The sequence below is a fragment of the Grampus griseus genome (assembly GCF_964374135.1).
Source record: "Grampus griseus genome assembly, chromosome: 3".
NCBI lineage: Eukaryota > Metazoa > Chordata > Mammalia > Artiodactyla > Delphinidae > Grampus > Grampus griseus.
Window position 1 is genome coordinate 52829823 of NC_139019.1, and position 24659 is coordinate 52854481.

General features: G+C 39.0%; 1 protein-coding gene across 2 annotated transcripts in view; it reads left to right on the top strand.

Moving 5' to 3' along the window:
• Positions 1 to 24659, top strand: part of MAST4 (microtubule associated serine/threonine kinase family member 4) — a gene marked incomplete at its 5' end in the record, with an annotated part of 565267 nt that overhangs the window by 295426 nt on the left and 245182 nt on the right. For both annotated transcript variants that reach the window (XM_082651132.1, XM_082651135.1), the window contains one exon: positions 7219 to 7250. In XM_082651132.1, coding sequence (XP_082507258.1) covers positions 7219 to 7250 — 32 coding nt within the window. The remainder of the gene's footprint in view (positions 1 to 7218; positions 7251 to 24659) is intronic.

Genomic DNA, 24659 nt, shown 5'->3' on the forward strand with positions numbered 1-24659 from the left:
TCTTGGGTTTAATGATCCTCCTTTCCTGTTAACTCTCTTGGAAAAAGGAAGGCATTCTTTCCCAGGAGCCTAGAGCAAACATTGTTTTGCATCTTGTTTTCCCAGATTGAATCAGATGCCATCTCTGAACCAATTACTTTGGCTCAGACAATGAACTTTGTCATTAGCTTAATTTAACCTGCGCTAAGCCTGGAGGTTGAGAATAGCTCAATTCCACCAGATTTTGTTATCATGAATAATGGGGAATATCACTGGGCAAGAAACAATCCTGACTCTCCTTAAAGAAAACTGATCGCCCCCTCCCTTGGTACTATTGAAAAAAACCGCTATTCCAGGCCTTTCCACACTATAGAAAAAGCAAGCCAAGTCCTTTATGCCCAGTGCCTGGCATAGCACTTGCCTCAGCAGCCTTTACTAAAAAGTGTGCAATTGGATAAAAGAACCCCATTTTGCTTGCTTTAATCCCCACGTGTGCCCCTTGTTTTCACCTTTGGCAGAAGATTTTGTCTTCTCGGTTTCTGAAATTACGGAACTCCAAGTAAATTGCTTCAGTTTTCCTTTGTTCTTCTTTAAAAGGTACCTGTTTTTACTTGTACTTTTCTCCCTCTTTAGAGGAAAAGCTGCCCTCCTTTTTTTTTTTCTTAAATTAACGCCAACCCTCTGTGCTCATGTCCTCATTCAGACTCCCCTCCCTGTCGTGCACGACACCACCCTGGCCTGCTCTCCAGCACTTTCACACTGGAGTGTAGGGGGAAAATTGGGGCTGGGTGTCGTAGGTTCACATTTTGCTTCCACCGTCTCCTGGCTTTGCGATCCTGGGCAACTGCTCATCTCTGGGCTTTCCATGGGAAGGCTGGCGTGTCCTGCCAGACAGCCAGGTGAGTTTGTTAAGAAATTCATAGACTCCATTTCGGATAGGATTTTATAAAACTCAAAGAGCCAGACACCCATATTGTGACTGAGAAACTCTGTGTATGGAAAGGGCCCATGAGACGAATGCCTAGTCTTGGGGACGATGGCCGTTGATTTGAATTCACGGCAGAAAAAGCCAACCCAGAAAGTAAGGAAGGCGGTAACTACTTCTGTTTTTTCGGAGAAAGTGAGTATGCGGTTGCGATAGAGTAAAGTTTACATGAAAACGCCGCAGGGATCTTGTGTGTGTACCTTTCACGGTTTATTTTGTTGAACTTTACTACCACAGGTAAATATGTTAAAGTGCACTGTGGTTATAGACACAGAAACAGCATGAAATAAAACCTGCAAGAAAGGAGGGGTCCTTTAGGGTTCTCCACCCATCTCACATTCCCACTGAGTGGTATTTTACAGGATGAACAGTTTGAATGTCCAAGCATCTCTGTAGAGGTCTACCTACTGCTTCTCCAGCTTCATTCTACAGATTTTTATGCACAGAGCTATGTACTGTATGGGCAATTCACTGGATTTTACAAGAGGTTTGAACATAAGCCCCTTTTGTGTGCAGCTGTGTTTCAGAACCAAGCCTGGTTCTGTAAGATCTGGTTCTGTGGTGTGAACTTTCCTGTCCTCTGCTTCTGCCTTCACAAGTAACTCAGAAATGGAGGCCAGAAAAATGGGGCCAAAAACATCCCTTTAAAAGAGCCAATCCCTTGCTGAGCCTATACCCCTAGCTAAATTTACACCCCATCAGGTAGGGAGAGTTCCATTTGGGGTACCCTTCCTTGCCCTACAGTGCTTCCCACTTGGAAAGGAAATAACAAAAAACCCTAAAACTTCACTACTCTGATGACAGCTAGAAAAGTAGTATTCCATAAAGAAAAAAATCCAAAGGCAAACTAATAGGCCTTAAGGGTACTTAAAAGTACCAGCCGCCACGAAACAACGCATACGCACAACTCCCTCTCCATCTCCAGGGTGGTGTTCAGACATCGGTATTTGTAAAAGCTCCCTGGGTGACACTGATGTGTAGCCGGACTGCATTCAGAACCACTGCTTGAGCTGAATTATCTCATCCCCTTTTATTTTCTCTCCCCTGTTAACATTTATTCATTCAAATTATACTGCATAATCCTGCACCTGGTGATATCTCTTTTGCTGTGTGTTGTTTCCCCAAGTAGCTTTTAAATCTGTCTTATTTTATTTCCTCCTTACGTGTCCCTAACGGTGCCTGATACACTGCTTCCCGCATCTCAGCTCTTTGCAGAAACTCAGGCGTGATCACGCTGGCTGACACCTGGCAGTAATGGGACACTCGCGGGGAGTGGGGACCTGCCAGAGTGCTGAGGGGAAGGTGCTGGGACAGTGGAGAGGTCCTTCCTGGAGGCTGAGCCCCAGTTGAGCCTTGAGCAGCAGAGGTGTCCTAACGGGCCATTCCCCAGCTGTGGTCATGTTCTCTGGGGGTTAATTTCCTAGTTCCCACCCATTTTCTGACCTTGTCTGTGCAACAATCCCATCACCTGTGTGAGAGCTGGTGTCTACCCAGTAGTATTTTTACTTGCTAGCCTCATTCAGTTTGTGTTGTTTGAAGAACGCAGGGTCTGCATAGTTCAGCACATCATTTAACAGGGCGTAGTGTGTAGCAGAATTCTCCCCTTTTGTAGATTTTAAGTGGTCCTGTATATATACATATAGGTATATGTGCCACTTCTTTTTCTGTTCTCTCTTCTCCTGTCACTTCCAGCACATGGTTTTATGTACCATCTTACACAATAATGAGTTCAAAGTCTATTTTCAGCCCCGACCTCTCTCCTGAACCCAGGTTCGTTTGTCCAACCACCTGCTTGGAAATTTTTCTCTGGATTTCTTACAGACATCTTGGATGTGATGTATCCAGATAGGACCGTTCTTCCCTCAAACTCCCCCTGCACAGGCCAAGAACTTCTACTCTTTCTGGCTTTCTCTTCCATCTTCCACATCCAGTTCTTTTGTATATTCTGTAAAAACATATCTCAAACCTGACTGCTTCTCAACATCTTCACTGATGGTCCTAGTCACAAGCTTCTCTCACTTAGATTATTTCTATAAACTTCTAAAATACTGGGTTAAATATGGCCTTAAAATAAGCATAGACTATTTCGATATTTATTCATACATTCCATGCCCTAGCCTACACACACACACACACACACACACACACACACACACACACGTCTTTCTTTCTCCTTAGCTCTCTCTTTCTTTTTAGAGAACTTTAAAAAAAAAATTGAAATCATTTTAGATTTATAGAAAAGTTGAAGACAGTTGAATCTCTGCATACCCTTCCACCAGTTTCCCCTAATGTTAACATCTTAATGTAACCTTAATACATTTGTCAAAATTATGAAATTGACATTAGTACATTACTGTTAACGAAACACTTTATTTGGATATCACCAGGTCTTCCACTACTGTCCTGTTTATGGTTCAGAATCCAGTCTAGGATCCTACATTGCATTTCGTCATCGTTCTCCTGAGTCTTCTCCGACCTGTGACGGTTTCTCAGTTGTTCCTTGTTTTTCACAACCCTGACAGTTGTTCTGTAGAATGTTCTGTAGAATGATCCTCAGTTTGGTTTTCCCCGGTACTTCTTCCAGGATGAGACTGGAGTTAAGGATTTTTAGGGAGAATGCCACAGTGGTGAAGTCTCTTCTCATGACATCGTATCAGGGGCACATGGTATCTATGATTATTGTTGGTAACATTAATGTTGGTTGGTTCAGACGGTGTCTGTGAGGTTTCTCCACTTAAAAGTTGCTACTTTGCCTTTTCCCTCCTCTGTCTTTGGAAGGGAGTCACTAAGTCCAGCCCACTCTCCAGAGGAAGAGAATTAAGCCCCACCTCTTGAAGGAGGGGATATTTTATTTGTAATATAATATTTGTAATATGATATAAGATCTCCTTTCTCTTTTAAATCATAACGTGGCCCATCAGTTAAAAAGAATAGTTCAAAGATTTCTTAAATACATGTGGCATGTGTTGCCATGTTGTTTTATTTGTGTATGTATAACTATTAAATACGTATTAAATAGTATATATTTTTTAAATTGCCATTGTGGAAATTGCTTGTACATATTAAACGTTGCAGCTGTTTCTCAACTGCCTTTATGAACGAGACAAGTTTTCTTCTCCTTTTGAGGCCAAGGCTGGCCGAGGAAAGGGGCAGGATCATTTGTTATGCTTTCTTTTCTTCCCAGACTCACAGAAATTCTCTTTCAGTATTTGAGGAATCTGTGTGTTCTCAGTCTTATCAAGAGATCACAAGAAGGTAAACAGAGTTCTTCGATTAACTTTGTCTTTATTTTCAAATGCACGTATTTGCTAGTCAACATTTTTAGAAAGGGGGGCAAAGGAGATCATTTTTTCAAGCAAGTAATGATACACAGCAATTCTAAAAAATATTAGATGTCACTGAAAAATGAATATCAATGAAAATAATTTTAAAATTTTAATATTCTTAAATACACTCATGCATTTCTTTAACCTGTGATGATTAATAATCACATAGATTTTAGTTCAGATGGACACTTCTTGCCCTTTTTTCTCTCTCTGCCCCCTTCCCTTCTCTATTCTTAATCTGATGCTAATTTTTTACACATGTTCCAAATATACTAAGCACAAGCTTTGGTTTATGACCGGAACCAATACCACATGTCGTATCTAATTATGTAAGTATGGTTTAGTGACCTTATCCTGACATTAAGAGAATAAGGACACACACGCACAGTACCACTAGGATTGGGGCAGTAAGTGCCTTGATATTGCTCATTTGCATCCAGCCCGTGCAGTTTGATCAGTGCATGGTCCCTCCCCACGCAGCAGGACAGCAGCCCCTCCTGGCTCTGTCTGCAATCGCTTAGCCCTCTTGGGATTTGCAGGCTTTTGCAGCCACTGTTCACAAGGTCTTGGCCACAGCACATTCATTTCTCTCACTTTATTACCATCGCATCTGATTCCAATTTGCTAGCAAATTGAGTTTCCAGTTCCAAGCCTGACATTCAAGCCGTCAGGTGGATTAGCTCCTCAGCCTGGTTAGCACAGACCCTGCAGGTCATTGACAGTGGCCTATTAAATGTCCTGGAACCTCGGCCGCCGTCCCGGGGAGCAGCAGTGCGGGGTTACCCACTGTGACCTTTCTTCTTGTTTAGAACTCATAATTCTAGACCTGTTGGAAGGGCTTTCTGATTAAAAACAGAGTCGGTTTTCATCCCTTATCTTGCCGTTTCAGCAGTTTCTTCTCATAGCAAAGCCGCCAGCTTACAGTCGGGTCATTTGGTGGAATATGATTGATTGAACTATTTGGGGATCATTTATTTGGCCCTTCTCCTGTTATATCTTCTGAGTGATCTGTTTGCGTACAGAACTGAAACAACATCTGACTTATTTTTTTCTGTTTTTAATGATAGCATCTCAGGTACGCCTCCTTTTCTTTTAATACTGCTGTCAGATGAACTTACTAAACAGCAGTATTTACTTATTTAATTAAGCTCTAGGCCTTTTGCTATGTAGTGGGTCTCAGTAATTTCTTTTTTTTTATTGACGTTTATTTGATTTATAATGTGTGTTAGTTTTAGGTGTACAGCACAGTGATTCAGTTATATATATGTATTCCTTTTCAGATCAGTAATTTCTTTTTAAAAGAAACCCTCTGGTGAATGATTACTTCTAGGCAGTTCTCCTTTTCTCTTTTTTTCTTTTTTTAACCTGAATACAAACAGATTTCTCAGTGCTTGTCATAACCCAAGACACACGTAGAGACAATTACTCATCGGTGTTCTATTTACATTTCAGTTCCCAAGGAAAACTGTCTTGGTCAAAGACTTTACTCTTCTCATTAGAGACTTTAGTAAATAAAGGTATATTTATGTTTCAGAATCAGGGAACCAACTTCAGCAAACGCTGTAATTTCTTGGGGCTAATGAAGGATTAAAGAAAAACTCGAAACGAAACAAAACAAAAGCATTTCACCACTGAACCCTGCAGTCCGTGAAAAGAAAATGGTTAGCTATTGGGAGAAGGAAGAAAATACTCTGTCCCTAAAATTGTTTTTTTTTTCTTGCAATTAAACAGTGATCTGATTATTATAAATCTGTATCAAAATATATTTTCCAGTTAATAAGTGAGTAAAGTAATAACTTTGGATAAGTTCTATTTAAGGCAGGATCCTCCTCTGGGCTGCTGCTCTTAAGTCCATTTTTTGTAAGCTGTGATGGAGCAAATTGCATGGTTTAGAAGTAAGATGTGAGGCCACAGGCCATGACAAACATTTCAGGATCCAATAAAAATAGGGAACAGGAAAGGTGAGTTTGAAGCTGAAGGGGAAGCACCTTTCAAAAAATGATGCTTGAGCTCCTGGCAGGCAAAAAAAAAAAGATAATTATGGGAAGGAAAGCCCAAATTTAGTCAAGGCTTTCAAATTTTGAGTTAAAATAGCCAGGCGACTCATTACTTCCTATTCTTTAATTATTGTCATCAAGTAATCATTCTCGAGTGCCCGGGCTTCTGAAAGCTCCATTAGTGGGTGGAGGTATTTCTGTATCCCTTTTTGTTTGTTTGTTTGCTGGGTTATTTTGTTTTATTTTCCCATAGACTCTCTCTAGAAAGGCAGATAATGATCTTAATTTGAGATAAGTGTGAGAGCATCCTTTGAAACTATAAAGCACTATATTAATTGTTGTTGCTGTCTGGTTACCTTTTTAGAAGTTCGTTAACCTACTTTTAAATATCCTTAATCATAAGTCACATTTGTTTTGAGAAATAATACCAGAAGGAAAACTTTTGCTCTATTTCTTTTTTAAATTATAATCTTTGGTAGACATAATGTTTTGCATGAGTTTATTTCTGTTGGAGGCAAATAGTCTGATTTCACTACCCTTTTCATTTCACCTTTCACTTAATTATAATTCTGCAAAATTTCTCCTCCTCCTTCTGTTTCCTTTTTGGATAAGTTCTTTGGTTGCTCAGATTTCCCTTACCCTCAATTATAGGGTCACGTAGCTCAACTCAGTATTTGACTGTCACTGCTTTGGGAGGATTGATGTCTTTTCTGCTCTGGAATTTAGGTAAACAGTACGTCAAATACAGTGTATAAAGGGAACAATGTCAGAAGGGATCCAGCATAAAATAATTACACTAAAATCTTTTCAGTATAGAAAATGCCAAATCAAGCATAGTAAGGATGATACATTTTATGTTACCTGTTTGGTGTCCTAGTAGTCTAAGGTTAATGTAGCATCTCATATACATGTTTCGTTTTTTCTTTTGCAGAAGGAGCTGAGTCTCCCCAGAAGAGGAAGTCTGTAAGTAGAATAATTTCTTTATTGATTCATTTGTATTCTGGGATACAGTTTGTAATGTCATTATTCTCTGACTTGTTAGATTTTCAATGGCAATCAGAAGATTAATGATAATCAACTGAATTAAGAAAACACAAAGCTTTGCATTTATTTATAAATGTTAAATATTAATGATTTCAAGATAAGTTGAAGAAAGTTTCTAGGGTTCCTTATGGGCATTATAAGCCAAAATGCATATTTATTCCTGGGATAATCTTTTTTTTTTTTAATTTTACTTTATTTGTTTATTTATTTTTATACAGCAGGTTATTCCTGGGAGAATCTTAAATTTAAAATTTCTATTATGTAATCAAGCAAAAACATTATTTGGTCTGCAGATAGTTTAAAATGATCTGACTAAAGAATTAGTGCTTATCTACATGATCTGGAATTCTATGATATTTATACTATGAATTTTATGCAGAGTAAATGATATACTTTTGCCTCTGAATTGATGAAGACTTTGCATCAGCTAAACTTTCTATTAGATCTAGACCTTACTGCACTGATTCATGTAATGCTCTTATATTAAAATAGCAAATTTGTGAACATTGACTTGATTTCTTTATAGTATGTTTCCACCTTTTATTTTTAAGGCTGATAATATATTTGCATAAATCATAGTTTTTTGCATCAGCAAGTTGCAGAATGAAGTTAATTGCCTTTAATATTCTACTAAGGTACAGTTACTATCAATTAGTACTGTGTAAGGGCTGATCTGGAAATATTTGGATTTGGTGTCTGATTTATGCTGAGTTTAGTGGATGGGGCAATGTCCTTTTAAAACAATAAGTCTAATATTTAAGATAAATTCATGCAAATCTCAACTTGGAGGATTAGAAACGTATGTGGTGACTGTTGTAAGAATTCATTCTTTTGACTCAATTTTGGGAAATTTCAGTCTTTGCGTCTAGGAACCAAAACTTCGTGAACCATGAACATTTTATTGCTCTCCATTTTGGTCTGTACTTTTTTAGTTGCCAGGAGAACACTGGATCATTATTCTTGGAGAACGTGCCTAAATAAATTTTCACTCGCTCCCAGCTTACATCTCTGGACACTACAGGTTAATGGCCTAATAGTTTAGCATCGGAAATGTCCTTAGAATGAAAAACTTCCAATCTCCTGCATTAAGATTAGGACTCTTTTGCCTAGACTTGTAAAAGTTTAAACTTTTTGATATTTCCCAACATGATGAGAAATCAGAAACAAGAAAAACAGAAATATCTACATAAAATATCTTTGTAGACAAAAATCTCTTTTCCTTCATAATTTTGTATGCTTAAAGCATCTTAGGCTTGTCTTGTATACTTTATTTAAGAACTTTAGAACTTTAGTCAGAGCTTCCTTTTAGCCTTTATGATAAATGGTGCTTTTTTTTTTTTCCTGTTTAAGTTAGTATGTTTCCTGTAAATTATTATCACAATAATGTTAGTTAGCAAAGTAGATTCCGTATACCTACTGAAGGGCCATATCTCCTTTTGCGCTTGTGTAAGTCTCAATTCTGTTCATGTTAGCTGATAGCCATGAGTTGATAGGGGAAATACATGGTAAGGAAAATATTTAAATTTCTCTGTTTGAGAGCATGGACTCTTTAATAAAAAAAAAAAGTGATGATGGCATCAGTTTGTTTGGAGTACATGCTTTGAATACTTAGTAAGATAGAATTACATTTAAGCCAATTAAAATCCCCTCCTAATAAAAATCAGTTGCTCTATCAATCAGATGATGGGAATAAAAATCATATATATATATATATATATGTCAACATAAATCTACCTTTTTAAGTGAATTTTGGAAAACTTAATAATTGCAAGTAAAGCAAACAAGAAATAAACATGCTATTTTTAAATTTTCTATTAAATACAAGTATTCCCCAAAGAATTAATGACTTATGACATAGATGTTCTGGGATGTAATGCCACTCTGAGTTTTCAGTGACCACCACACAGGATGCCAGTCATTACTCTCCTCATGCAAGGTTCTTTTATGACTTTGAGAAAAAGAAAATACTTATAAGATAAATGCTCAAGTGATTTTAATACAAATCTGATGAAGAAGAGCACAGGTGTGTTTTTATTAGGTACGGGTGCTAGCCCGCATCATGGTACCTGATCATTAAACCTGTTAACACTTCCTCTGTTTATTTACTGCATAAATGCTTTCAAGTCTTTTATTACCTTCTCCCAGAAAGATTGAGGATTTGATCCTGCTCTTCTGTTGAGTTGTATTTCCATGTCAACAGCAAGCAACTGTGCAATGTGATGTATTCCTCATTGTCTATGGTACCCGGCAATGCGACTGAACTTGTCAGAGGGGGTGTACCTTCAGAAAAGCTGTGCTCTTGGAAGAAGGCACCTGATTTTGTTATATCTGCCACTTTTAATGTGTATGCCTTGAAGGGTAATATTTTAAAAATGCACTTTCATCATTCAGACACATAGATTTATCATATTTTTAAAAAATTTTAGTATTGTCTATAAAAAGTTTTAAGTAAGCTTATAGACAATGTTTGTCTGGAATCATGTGATAAAAACATATTTGTTATATAAAGCATGTATATATTATATAACAGTTAAAGCCTTTACAAATAAAAGAACACAGAAAATAGGCTTTTCTTTTTATTACTAATTGAAAAGGATAAAAAAGCAGCCTATATTCTTTCTAGAAAAAAAGTAATCCAGATCCCCACTAATTTGTAATTTACGATCATTTTCTCAAGGAATAATTTGAAGTCTGTGTTTCACATGTGTTTTAAAAGGTTGCAAAGACAATGATGTGACTTTTCTTTTTTTAATGGTACAAAGGTCAGCAGACAAGAGAGATCAAGGGAACTTCTTTCTAGACCTGATGTTACTAAAAAACCAAGTGACCCCGGATCAGTTTTCCAGAGGCTCTTCCAGCCCTTTACCAACTTCAAGGTCCCAAATCCCGTTTCTACTCTGGCTCCCTGTATGGGTGGATTTTAGCTAGCTGTCTTCTCCTTACAAAGAGTAGCCATTTTCCCAGATTCTTCTAGCATGTTCTTGTCTTTCTCCTTGGAACAAAAGTTGCCATACTCTCTGCTCCCTTTCCTCTCAGCTACCTGTCAAAATCTGTATATCCTTTGAATAAATTATGATACAGTCATACAATGAAATACTGTATGGCGGGTAGGATGATTGAACTAAAGAAGATGTGTCAACAAGTATAATTATAAAAAACAAACAATGCTGAGGAAAAGTTAAAAGCAAATTCCAAATACAAGACATTTATCTTGTAAAATTTCTAACAGCGAATCTAAACTGTCCATATTTATTAAAAAGTTCCTAGTGTTGTGGGTCCCTTAACTAGTTTTTTGAACTTGGGTCCTAAAATGACATTTCTAAGTGGCAAAGCTCTCTGGGTGGTGGTTGTTTTCTGACAGGGAAAGTGGAAAAAGGGTAAAAGCCCAAGGTGTGAGCTAATGGATGGTTCAGAGCAAAACCAAGGTCCCCTTTAATTTTAAAGGACCCCCTCATGTTTTGTTAATTGCTCAAATAAACAGCTCTCTAGTACAGAGGGAGCTTCTTTTCTTCTCGGAATTCCCTGGAGAGAGGGGCAGGAAATTGGCTGGGGCCAGCTCCCTTGCCTCCTCCAATGTTGATTTTTAATGATCTTTAACCCCCCCCCCAAGCCCCCTGCACAGAGAATGTAACTGCACTATCTCTTCTTAGCAAGTAAATTCTCCTTGCTACCCAAAATTAAAATAGCCTTTCTTCTATGTCTTTTAATTGTGAGCATGAGTGCATTGTTTCATGGAGCCCTGTAGTTCAGGGATCCGTAGGACTATCTGCACTTATCACTTTATTTCAGTAGAACAGTGACTGACATCTGGTCAGTTAGTTTCTTGGCTTTATGTTGTTTGGCCACACATCTAGCAGCAGAAACCCAAAGCACAGAAGGCCTGGAGAAGTATGTTTCTGCGTGCTGAGGAATTTCTGGGAGTATTGAAAGTATTAAAAGTAATTTAGGGGGCTTCCCTGGTGGCGCAGTGGTTGAGAGTCCGTCTGCCGATGCAGGGAACATGGGTTCGTGCCCCGGTCCGGTAAGATCCCACATGCCGCGGAGCGGCTGGGCCCGTGGGCCATGGCCGCTGAGCCTGCGCGTCCGGAGCCTGTGCTCCGCAACGGGAGAGGCCACAACAGTGAGAGGCCCGCGTACCGCAAAAAAAAAAAAAAAAGGTAATTTAGGAGTCTTCTCGGTTTAATTTCAATTTCTCAACCTAGCAGCAATACTAGTGTTTCGCAACTATTTCTCTCCATAGAGTTTTGTCCCTTCTCCATTCCCCTTTTCCTTTTATCATTATTCTGAAATGGTTGGGGTCTAGTAGGGCTGGCCACGGACTACGTAGGGTGAGGTGCTGCTGGCATATAATGGTTTCAGGTGTGCTAGGAGGTCCATCTTCCTCTCCACAAAGAAAACAGGCATCTTAAAACACACTTACCACAGTGCCAGACATCCATTCAGTTGGATCTGTAAGAACTGAAGTTCATTCAGTTGGATATTAAAGGTCTTTTCTCCTCCGCGTCTCATTGAAATGTACATACCTTTGGGCACGGGTGTTGCTGAGCTGCATTTAGCACAGCAGAACGGGAGTCATTAATGGGATGCTTCTGGTGGTCTGGCGACAGACAAGGAGAGCTGTTGTCAAGAACCATTTTGCCACATGGATAAGTTAACAAGTATATGAAAAAGGTGATAAACTTGTCTCACGTCTTTCCCATATTGTCTCTCTTGGGCAGGAGCAGGAAAGGGTGTTTGGGTGGGATGGAAGAATGGAGTGAGCCACAGAGGGAGAGAGTGTTGTCACAGTGCCTAGGATGACAGAGGCAGAGGACCCCGAGGGTTACTGGAAGCTTCTGGGTGGAGCGGGGCCTGCTGGACTCAGAAGACAGTTTGTCTCACTGTAATTAGATTGAACTGGGTGCACTGGATTAGGATATTTCTTAGGTTGAAATTCCTCATTTTGAGACGAGATAGGAAGTGACCTTCTGTGTAATTGGAGAGGCTCACGTGGATGTCATTGGCATCTGTAGGTGTGTGTATTTTTCAAAAAGAAGACGTATGTTCAGGCCAGTTGTATTTCAGCCAGAGCATGCTGCCTTGATGGGCTGTTTAGAAAAGCAGTTTGAGTAAAATGAGGTTATTTCTAGAATGCAAGGAGAGGCAATCACCTTGGTTTTACAACGGAGTCAAATTAGATTTACGAGATTTTCAGTAAGGTGAAGGTAACATTTTCTGAAAGAGAGGGAAAGGGCTTAATTCAAGCAAAATAAAGGGCATGTAAACTGTATTTGGATAAGTTTTAAAATAAATTTAGTTTTCTTCTTAGTACATTCTTCCCTCCTACCCCTACAAATATTGAAACAACAAGAATTCAAAATGCCTATCGTCGAAGCCAAATGGAAGTCCAGTGTCATTTTGAATGTTAGAAACCCAGCAACAAAATGAAGAAAAAATTGAGTGTTGCATCTGAATTAGCATTTAAAGTGGCATGTTTATATAAAAGCAGAATGGTGTAATATATCCTGAGAGTAAAGAGAGGATTTCAGACTGTGAAAGAATGTCAATTGCATTTATATATTCATCGAATAGCCAGTTTGGTATTTGGTATGTATTTGCAGCATCCTGTATCACGCCTGCATTCATCTTCTGTGAGGGGGCTGGGGGGAGGAGACCTGGGAGATAGAAACAATGTAGGATCGATCTTCTCACCTTTGAAAATTATTAGGAAGACCTTAGTTTTGCTCCGTGGGAGGGAGAGTTGGGTCGCCTAGGGAGGTTTATCAAAATACGTGTGTGTGTGTGTGTGTGTGTGTGTGTGTGTGTGTATGTGCGCACATTTCCAAATACCCTTGGAGTACAAATCAGAATCTGCGCGTATGTGCGTTGGGGGCAGAGGCAGGGGGAGCACCGAGGCTTGTGGACTTTCAGCCCATTCTCAGGGTGAATCTAAAATGCCACCCCTAGATGAGAACTGCTGTTCTCAGGAGAGCATCAGGGTGTGTGTAATGGCAAAGCGGGCTTCTGGATGTCCAAAGGCATGAGGGTAAATTCTCTATTTCATATTTCTCAGAATGACTTTATAGCAAGCCTGAGTCAGACAGGAATTTGGAGACTTTTTCAGTGAGCATCTTTTCAGCAAGCCTTGTGGAGGGTGGCCCACTGCAGCAGGTGGGTGCCTGCACTTTCTCACTAAAAGCCACCTTCTCAGGTCTGTTATTCAGTAGGCATTTCAGAGTCACACGGCCTGGGTTCAATCCTACCTCTGCTGTTTAACCAGCCTGTGACCTTCAGAAGGTTACTTAACCTCTATGTGTCTCTGTTTCCTCATCCATAAAAGTATGTATGCAGGGCTTCCCTGGTGGCGCAGTGGTTGAGAGTCCGCCTGCCGATGCAGGCGACACGGGTTCGTGCCCCGGTCTGGGAAGATCCCACATGCTGCAGAGCGGCTGGGCCCGTGAGCCATGGCCGCTGAGCCTGCGTGTCCGGAGCCTGTGCTCCGCAACGGGAGAGGCCACAACAGTGAGAGGCCCGCGTACTGGGGGAAAAAAAAAAAAAAAAAGTATGTATGCTATTCTATCCTGGAATGTTTTGAGGATTAAATTAGTTAATATCTGTAAAATGTTTATAACCGTGCCTGGCATGCAGTAAGCTCTATGTAAGTATTTTATTAAATAAAACACAATGGGAATTAAGGCCCCCCTCCGACTTATTTTTGTCCGATAGCATTAGGCAAAAGACTGCCAGTAGGCTGAGGAAGCTCCCTTAAAGCCAGATTATTTGAGTAGCATTTTCTGGGGTGGGGGGACAACTTTGTTTACCAGCCCTTCCATCAGGGGAGAGGTGTTACATAGGGTGGCTGAACCCCGTGTCCTTGGGTAGATCTTTCCTGTGTCCCTCCACAGTCAACACTGGTATCAGGAGGTTTCTAGGTGTGTGAGGGAGACAGACCCCACACATGTTGTGTATCATGAAGCTGAGAGGGAACTCCCTGTGCTCAGTGGCCCCTCTTCTAGAATAATCCATCACTAGAAACCTGCCCATCCTTCTCAACATAGTATATAGGTTACTTCTTGAAACTGTGTTTTGAGACAGACAGGTACTGAGGAAAATGAAGTGGGATATTATAGATGTCCACTTAGAAAAGTTTAATCCTGGGATTTCAGAGCTGGAAGAAACCTTAACAGAAAACTAATTTTAAATACCTTTGTTTGGTAAGTGAAGAACCAACAACTCGGAGGACTTGAGATTTGCTTGTGCTCAGACTGTTTCTTCACTGTGAACTGTGGCCACAGTTTAGGGGTCCCACCCACCAGCGAATGGAAAGCAAATTTTCCTTCTTCAGGGCAATACATTTGAGTTAGAAAAAGATAATGAGCAAGGGTGTGGTAGCGTTTTGTTCTATAAAGACATGAATTACAGCATCGACATCCACAGTATGGGTCATGTAAAGGGTAGACCTCACAGAGTACACTTGACTTCACCCTGCTCGTCATGGTTTCTTTGAACATTTTGGAAAGCATGGCCTCAAACTCTTCTTAAGAGTTTACACTTAAAACTGCAACCAGAGGGAAAACCTTGTCACATACCAGCACCACCAGGATACTGAGTTTACTCAGACTTGTAATGAGACTAGTGATGGCTGCACTGGTGGGTACGGCAGTCCCCACTGTGGTAACTGGCAGTCCCCAAAGGAGCCCATCGCCCAGTGAGACATGTGAGCAGGGCAGCTGAATTCTGTATTGTTCTCCTGACCCTGTTGTATAGTAAGTCGGGCTCTCTGAGGGGAACCGTCGAGGTCGGTTGTGGCTAGAAGATTTTGCTCATGTCTTGGTGTTCCTCCTTAGAATCTCTACTTTTTCCTCTGCCATTCTGACTCCTGAGAATTAGAATCCCCGCTCTTTGACTCTTTGTGGCAGCTGACTGTCAAACGTAAGTGACTGGGGGGAAAATATCCTAGGGTTTCCTTCTCTGTTTTTCGGCAGTAGAGGCCTCAACTTCTAAGAATTCTGGCAGGTCATCTCTTTCATCTGAATACACATGCCTTGTCTTTGAACATGTTATATAAAGTCACCTCTTCTGGGATGAAGACGAGGATTAGGGCTTTTCCATGCTTCTGTGTTGGAACGTAAGACGTGCCCCATAGAACATGCCAGTGCTCTACACCTCTCTTCCCAGTGGCCTCTGGACTCTGCTTCACCTCAGACATCACCCAGGTATCTTTTGACTCATAGCATAAGAAAATTGTATGCAGACAGTTCTGTAAATACAATTGCATGAGAAGAAAATGTTTTATTAAGTATATTCTATGGGGCTTCCCTGGTGGCGCAGTGGTTGAGAGTCCGCCTGCCGATGCAGGGGACACGGGTTCGTGCCCCGATCCGGGAAGATCCCACATGCCGCGGAGCGGCTGGGCCCCTGAGCAATGGCCGCTGAGCCTGCGCGTCCGGAGCCTGTGCTCCGCAACGGGAGAGGCTACAACGGTGAGAGGCCCGCGTACCGCCAAAAAAAAGAGTATATTCTATGAATTTTATCGGCATGTGGAAACGGGTGCCTAGCATGGAAGGGTAAATTAAAATTTTTTTTTTTAAGAATGAAAATTCTAATGATACTAAATTTAAATAGGCATAATATATCGAGGGGAAGAATTTTTAAATGCCCCTTTTCTAGAACTATAAAGTAATCTTTCAAGAAGTATTTGCCTGTTTTGTAGATGCTTAGGTGAAATTGTTCTTCCCTATTAGAAAATATTAATTTGGTCTAGGCGTTGTGCTTTTCACTGTGCAGGAAAAATGATTTCTAACTTCTGTTCTGTCCTAGAGATCAGTGAGATTAACCTCGTGGTGACATTAGCCCTGGTTGCTGAGCTCCTACTAAACCCCGATTTTCCAATGCTGATTCTACTGTTACTGGTGGTGGAGGTGTGTGCTTTTACTTGGGAAGGTCGGCTTTGAGGCAGAGGTGGTCTTTTGGATTTATTTGTATTTTTCAAAAACCGAGGAGGGCATTTTCTTGGAGAAGTTGGCACCCTCTGACATCCCCGTGTCACTGCTGTGGAACAAAGGATGTTTACTGCAGGGGCAGTGGGGGACGTCCCCCTGGGCTGGCAGTGGGTCCAAGGGAGGGAGTGGGCTGCTTTCCCGGGCTTCCCTTGGCCTCTCGGCCGAGAGGATTTGCTCTGCATGGGGCGTATGAGTGAGTTCACCAGGGGTTTGGTATTTCAGGGTGTAAAGAATAGTGTTTAGTATCTTAGCAAATCAAGAATCAATTACCTGGGAGAGTAAGCAGAAGGTTTTTTAATGTCTATGATAAATTAGTTTAAACTCTAAAACCAGTCCTTGTGGATTAAGGAAGCCCTTGGAAGCCGTGGAGTATATTTTTAAAATGCACTTGACATCATACACTGAAATGAAATTAATAGATCAGTACATGGTTTCATGTCTTAGGGGAACAACGGTGGCTTTTTTTAGCTGGGATTCTAAGGTATTACCAATTTGTATGTAAATGCAGTTGATTCTGGTAGAATCATGGGGAAAAATAATGTCATCAAACATCTGTTAAAAAGCATGTTACTTAATTATTATCTCTGAGATTTCAGGCCACTTGGCTCTATTCTAATTTTTTTTTTTTTGCTGGAAGATGTTGGTTGGACACATCCTTAAGACCACAGCAGGGGGTGGTGATGGTGGTGGTTATATGGGGAGATACTTAAAAGGAGAATTAAAGCAAACATAGTTCAGATCGGTACTTCTCAAGGCTCTGTGTAGTCTCTTCCCACCCATGGACCTTTTATCTACTGTTTAACATCACCTAGGCTGTATTATGTTAAGTACCCAGGAATTGTGAATTCTATTTGTATTAAACCACAAAAGAAATTAAAACAACAAAACCACTTCCTCTTATGAAATCCCATGTATCGCATGAACCGATTTAGGGTGTCCCAACAGCAGCATAACCCTACATGGTCTAGCAGTTAATGTTTTCCCCAACAACTAACAGTGCTCCTCTCTCCCCTTTAAAAAAAAAAAAAAAAAAGAAAAAGCTTGATTGACCTATAATTGGCATACCATAAATTGCACTTAAAATACACAATATCATAAATTGACATATATGTATATTCACACCTGTGAAACAGACTCCATAGCGAAGGTATTGAAATATCCATCTCCTCCAGAAGTTTCCTCTTACCGATTTGTAATTGCTACCTCCTCCCAGCCCTCACATGCCCAATCAGACAGGTACTAATATTTTCCAACCCTAAAGATTAGTTTGCATTTCCTAAAATTTTAAATGAATGGAACAGTACCGTTCGTACCCTTTTTTGTCTGGTTTATTTCACTTGGCATAATTATTTTGAGATTCAGCTCTATTGTAGCGTATGTTAATAGTTCCTTACTTTTATTTCTAAGTAATATCCTATTGGTGGATACACCATAGTTTGATTATCCGTCCACTTAGTGATGAACATTTTGGTTGCTTATAGTTTGGGGCCATTATAAATAAAGCTGTTATACATGACTGGTAAGTTTTCTCCCGGCTTGTGGCTTGTGTTTTCAATCTCTTTACAGCATCTATTAAAGAGCAAAAGTTTTTAGTTTTGATGAAGTATAAATAATCAATTTGTTCTGTAAGTGCTCATGGTTTTGGTGTTGCCTTTAAGCCATCTTTGCCTGACTCAGGGTCACAAAAGTTTTCTCCTTTTTCTTTCCATAAGATTTATAATTTTAGATTTTTACATCTATGATCTATTTTGAGTTAATTTTGTATATGGGTAAAATATGGATCGAAGTTTATGTTCTTGCATACAGGTATCTAATTGTTCCAGCACCGTTTGTTGAACAGACTGTCCTTTCTCTGCTGAATCTCTTTGTAGTTTTGATGAAAATTGTTTGTCCATATATGGGTGTCTATCTGCAGACTTTCTATTCTGGATCATGGCCTGTTTGTTTTATATCAGTACCCCACTGATTTGGTTATTGTAGCTTTATAATAAGTTCAGATATCAGATAGCGTTAATCTTCCAACTTTGTTCTTTTTTTTTTCAAAATTGTTTGGACTATTCTAGGTTCTTTAATTTTGGAATCAGTTTGTCAATTTCCATCCAAAAAAGCCTGTTGAGATTTTTATTGGAATTGCATTAAATCTGTCAATCAATTTGAGAAGCTATGAAGAATTTTCCAGTGGTTATAACCTATCTTTAGTCTTAGGGATGAATTAGGGAGAATAATGTGTGAGTTGATACAATGTGGATAGAGTGGGGTGGAATTGTCCCCCACGATATACTGATGGAGGAGGTGGCTGACCCAGCCGGGGAAGGCTGAATTGAGGAATGAGTGACCACAAATGAGAAAATATCCCCTCAGAGAAGCTCAAAGAAATGGTTGCGTGGGTGATTCAGGGAGCAGGTCAGGTAATGATGTCAAGCTGAAGTCAGAGGGGACTAGCTACATTTCTTCCGGAAAGAAGACCTGCAGTGGAGAGCTCGGGCTCAGCATAAGCGGGGATTAGAGGAGGAAGAGCATGGCCAGACAAGGGTCACGTATTCATGTCTAGTCGAGGAGAAGGCCATAATGCCTGGAAAGATTGTGATGCAGGGGACACTTGCGGGGTGGGGGGAGCGGGGGGAGGCCATCATGTGGTAAAATAATGAAGGTCAGTTCTACATTAGAACTAATTATTGGTCTAGAACAGTGGTTCTCAACCAGAGGTGATTTTGTCCCCTAAGGAGACATTTGACAGTGTCTAGAGACATTTTTGATTGTCACAACTACTTGGGGTGGGGGTGGGATTTCTCCTATCATTTAGTGGATAGAGAGAGGCCAGGGATGCTGCTAGCCATCCTACAGTGTACAGGAAACCACACACCACCACCCCCCAACAAAGACTTATCTGTCCAATATGGTAATAGTGCCAAAGGTGGAACACACTGGTCTAGAAAGGGAGGGTCAGCAAAGAGGGTGGAATGAGAGTGGAGCTAATTGATTGCTCTGACGCCTTATGTCTGTATTGTCTTAAGGAGAAATACTCTGAGTTGTAACCATGCAAAGTTACCCTGCATGATCAGGAATTCGTCTTTGGAAATCTTCTCTGGGCATGTTTTCAGAAGCTGCCTAAAGGTGTTATCAAGGAAGGCTAGTTTAACAAAAGCATGCCTTGACTGCAAATGAAGAAATATTGAACATTTGAGTTATTTCGCTTAAGAAGGAAGTATTTGTTTAGTCCATAGATGAGTTTATCAACTGGAATACATTTGATTGCAAGTAACAGAAAACCTAACTCAAAGTGGCTGAAAAAAATAAAGGAAATTTACCAGCTAATGTAACTAAGAAGTCCATGCTTCTTGCAAGGGTTGATTCAGAGGTTCAGTGTTGACACAAGGACCCAGTCTCTCCCTCATCCCAGGGCAGGCTTCCTTCCTAGCTCATAGATGGCTGCCAGCAGTTTTCATGGTTACTGTGACTACTAGAAAATTTAAAATTGTGTGACTCCAAATTGTATTTCTGGTGGACAGAACTGGCTTAGACCATTCAGGAATTTCTGGGAATGGGGTGGAGTCAACCCCACCCAAACCACATGGCTGATACACATATGGGAGAGAGACAGAATGGATATTGGGCAAGCCATCAAAAATGAATACTGCAGTGGGGGGCTCCCCTGGTGGTGCAGTGGTTGAGAGTCCGCCTGCCGATGCAGGCGACACGGGTTCGTGCCCCGGTCCGGGAAGATCCCACATGCCGCGGAGCGGCTGGGCCCGTGAGCCATGGCCGCTGAGCCTGCGCGTCCGGAGCCTGTGCTGCGCAACGGGAGAGGCCACAACAGTGAGAGGCCCACGTACCGCAAAAAAAAAAAAAAAAAAAAAAAGAACACTGCAGTGACTGGCATAAGCAAAGAAGGGAATATTTATTTAATGGCTACTATTTTACTACAGATGAATGTCTGGAAGTCCTTCTGCTCTACTACCACTAATAAAAGCTAATATTTTTTTCTTAAATGTATTCTGAAGTTGTAAAGTTAATATAGTGTTCATAGTAACTAGTGAAACAGCACAGAGAGACACTAGGAGGAAGTAAATAATCCCCATCCCTTCCATTCCCTGTTCCCACTCCCAATCCTGGGTGGCCATTGTTAGCCTGGTCTGTGTTCTTCCATTCCTTACTCCATGTACATGTGAGCGTCTGCATGTCCATTGTTTTCTTCTGGTGATTGTTGCCGTTCTCATAATGGAAGTATAGCCCTTCAATTTGCTTTTCTCACCTTATTAGCCTTCCAAGTCACTATGTACAGATTTATCTCATTCTTTTTAATAATACATAATATTCTATATTATAGATGTTCCACATTTCATTTAAACATTTCCTCATTAATGGGCAGTCATGTTATTCCCAGTCCCCCCTCTTCCTCTGCCCCACAACAAACAATGCTGCAGTAAACATCTTTGTACCTATGTCCTTACATACTGGTCCTTTTTTTTTCCCTATAGGATAGATTCCCAGAAGTGGAATTGCTTGGTCAAACGGTATGTGTATTTTTAATTTTAATGTATATTTCTAGATTCTTTTCCCCAAAGGAATAGCAAATCACGTTTGCACATAAGAATGCCCATTTCCTGCATTCTCACCAGCATTGGATGCCACTGTTTATTTTAATTCTTGCCAATCTTATTATCGCTGATCATTAATTTACATTTTCTTCACTGACTGCCTCTGATGTTAAATATATTTTCATATGTTTATTGTTCATTTGAATTTCCCTTTTCTTCATTTCCTATTTATTTTCACTGCCCATTTTTCTACTTGGTGGTGTTTTTCCATCACAGTTTCTGGGAGGTATTTATTGTGTTTTATCGTTACATATGTGCAAATATAGCTTTATTGTTCTTTATAGTTCTTGTCTCTGTGTATGATGTCTTTTACCAAAAGAAAATCCTTACTTATTATTATGTTTTGTAATTATTTATGTCTGTCTTTTTCTTTATTGCTTCTATTATCTGTTTTGCTTATGATGGTATTGTCCATCCCGTGGTCGTACAAGTATTCTTGTAAATATTCTTCCCCATTTTTAAAAGCATTGAGATCTTACTCCAGTTTTAAGTTTTGTACATGATATGAGGTAGGATTCTATCTTTCTTTCTTTTTTCTCCCCCTAGATAACCAGTTACTTAAGTCCTAGTTACTATGAGAAACTTTATTTTTCATGGGATTGAAATGTTACCCTTGTCACATATAAAGATGCCATATACATTTGTATCTATTTCTGGCCTCTCTGTTCTGATCTCTGTCTATTTCTGTGCCAACACCATTTTGTTTTGAATGCAGTGGCTTTCTAGTGAGTTGTAATGTCTGGTAAGTTCTCCCTCACTGGTCTGCTTTTCACACTTTTCATAGGTGTTTTTAGCCATTTATTTTTTGTTTCATATTGATCTGGTTAACTTAAATTTTAAAAGTTAAAGATGCGGAGTTTTATCTTAAATATTTTGAATATAATATATAATAATACATGTAAATAAAGCCAAAAAATTATTTCTCAGTTTGAGGATCTCTTTACTTGATGTTACTAATTGGAAAATATTTATTGATTACCTAAAGGTTTTTCTATGAATTTTAATTCTTTAAATGTGACTTTACTTTGTGATGATTGTACAGTTACCCTAAGGTGTGAAAATGGGGATGCAGGCATGACATTTTTTTTTTTTTTGGCATGACATATTTTAATCTGTCTAAAAATTAGATTGTAATAAAGCTAAAGCGAGCTTATAAATAATTTGTATTTCTGCTTATGTAACGAACTATAAAGTACACCCATACCTGGATTGGTTGAGGGGTGTGTAAATATGATAATGTGAACAAAGAACTGTAACTGAAGTGCATAATAAACCATGTGTTTTGCAATCTTTTATGATTTGGTTTTTCTAAAATTAAATGTTGACTTAAGAAATTGTCACATTTGGAATTTGAGGTAAAGTTGTCTAATACTTTATGTTTTTGACAATTCTTAACATTAAGTTTATATTAATGTGATATTAACTTAATTGTTTTCCCTGACATTCTTAATAGCTTTTTTGGAAACTTTAGTTATAGTATTAAGGTAATAAATACCTTTACATTTCTCTAAAGGCATTTGAAATATTGGAGCTAAACTCTAAAACTGTTTGTGATTTAAAATAATGGTAATATTGTCTCACAAATGAACACATATGCATTTACACGTGAGGTCTATATTTTGCTTATGAAAGTAAAGGGACATCCCCATGTAGGTTCTACCCATGTTTACTTGGTTAATTAGAAAAAAAGCCATTAATTTGTTCTATAGCCAAAAAGGAAATGGTGAAATAATATATTGTGATTATTATTGAGTGATATACTTGAAAAATATAATTATGTTTTTAAAAATGAGTTAATCATGTTTTATCAAAGGTTGACACATGATATAAACTGTACTACATAAAAGGCATATCACATTTCTCATGTTTCCTAATAAGCTGTATTTTGACCAACTCAAATTGTGTTTCCTGCACTTAAGTTTTAATCATCATCAACATAGGCAAAGATGGTAACATAAGTATCTTTTTATGTTTATCAAGTATTATATGATATCACTTACATGTGGAATCTAAACAATAACACAAATGAACTTACTTACAAAACAGAAATAGACTCACAGACATAGAAAACAAAATTATGGTTACCAGAGGGGAAGGGGGGAGGGATAAAGTAGGAGTGTGGGATTAACAGATATACACTACAATATATAAATTAACAAAGATTTACTGTATAGCACAGGGAACATAACTGGCTGCTACAGTTGGGATAAGGGAACATTTTGTTGGTTTCAAAACAGTTTTTTTTGGTTTTTGGTTGGTTTTGTTTCGTTTTGCTAAAGAGAAGGGATGCTTTCAATAGAGTGTGGCGCTATAAAGAGATGAACAGAACTGAAGGAACTTCTGCTGGCCAATAGTGGAAATTTAAGTGACAGAGGAAATGCTAATTATGAGCCTTTGAACAAGCTTATAATTACCATTAAGCTTATTGAATATATCTTGCAATAACCTGTAATGGAAAGGAATCTGAAAAAGAATTTATGTATATATTTACATATATATGCATATATATATATATAAACGGAATCACTTTACTGTACACCTGAAACTAACACAATATTGTAAATCAACTATGATTTTAAAAAAAAGGTAAGAGTATATTTTAAATATAATTCTGCATGTGTGTAAATTCTGTATTGTTAATTATAAAGTTGTTTTTAAGTATATGTAGGCTATCACAGGAACTTAAAATCACAGTAAGTAAACAATAAATAAGGATGTCATAAGATTAATAATAAAGGAATGTTTCTTTTATAATATACCAAATATTTAAGCCTTTAATTTGCTCCAGGGCTGCCCAAGCTTAGACTCTGGAAGATAGAATTGTTTAAATTAGAATGGAGAACTTCTCCTTTTTCGTAAAACAAACATAACCATTTGTGACCGGGGGTTGGAGTGGCTGTAATAGAGTCCACAGGCAATAAACAGAGTTTTTTGTTTTTGAAGCTAGAAGAATTCTAGTTGCCGCAAGTGCGCCATCATAGCCAAAAAGTCACTGTGATTTCAAGGACTTGAAGTGATAAACTGGGAAGATATAAGCGCTAGAATGATTAAAATAGTGTTCATGGGACTTAAGGAATGAGGAAGCAAATGCCCCACAACTGAAGCATTGGGTAAAAATAATCATATGTGTGGATTTAAGTGAATCAACTAAAGTTATGTTCAGCCTCTCCACCTTACGTGAAGATACTAAGCAAGTGTTGGTATTACTGTGATGGCCAAAGAACAATGATGTACCTCCAAAAATATTTCAGGTATTATGTTCAAAGCAATATTCCTTAGGGCCAGAACCCACCTTAATTCATAGGTGTTCTTAATCTAGATCAAACTGAAGTAAAATAACCTTATGTGACATTGTACTTTTAAAAGATGAAAAAAGTCTTACAACTAAAAATTAAAACTGAATCAAGGTAAATATTTTGCACACATTCATTATCAATTTAAGATTTGTAAATGTTACAAATAGCCACAGTAAAATGTAACTTCACTTAATACTGTTCTTATTTAATACGATTCTCTTGTTCTTGTTAAAATGTTACCCCTGTTAAATACTACCTTCCTATGAGTGATACTATCTTAAATTGTCTCAAAATATAATATCACCAGTTTCCTATCTTTATTTTGCCTTAATTCACTGTTAGAATATGTTAAGCCTCCAACATGTAAGAGGTAGAACAAAATATTGCTGCAGCAGATCAGATGCAAGGATGAGACTTCTTCTATATTGCTTCGCCTTGAACAGGTCTGTTGCA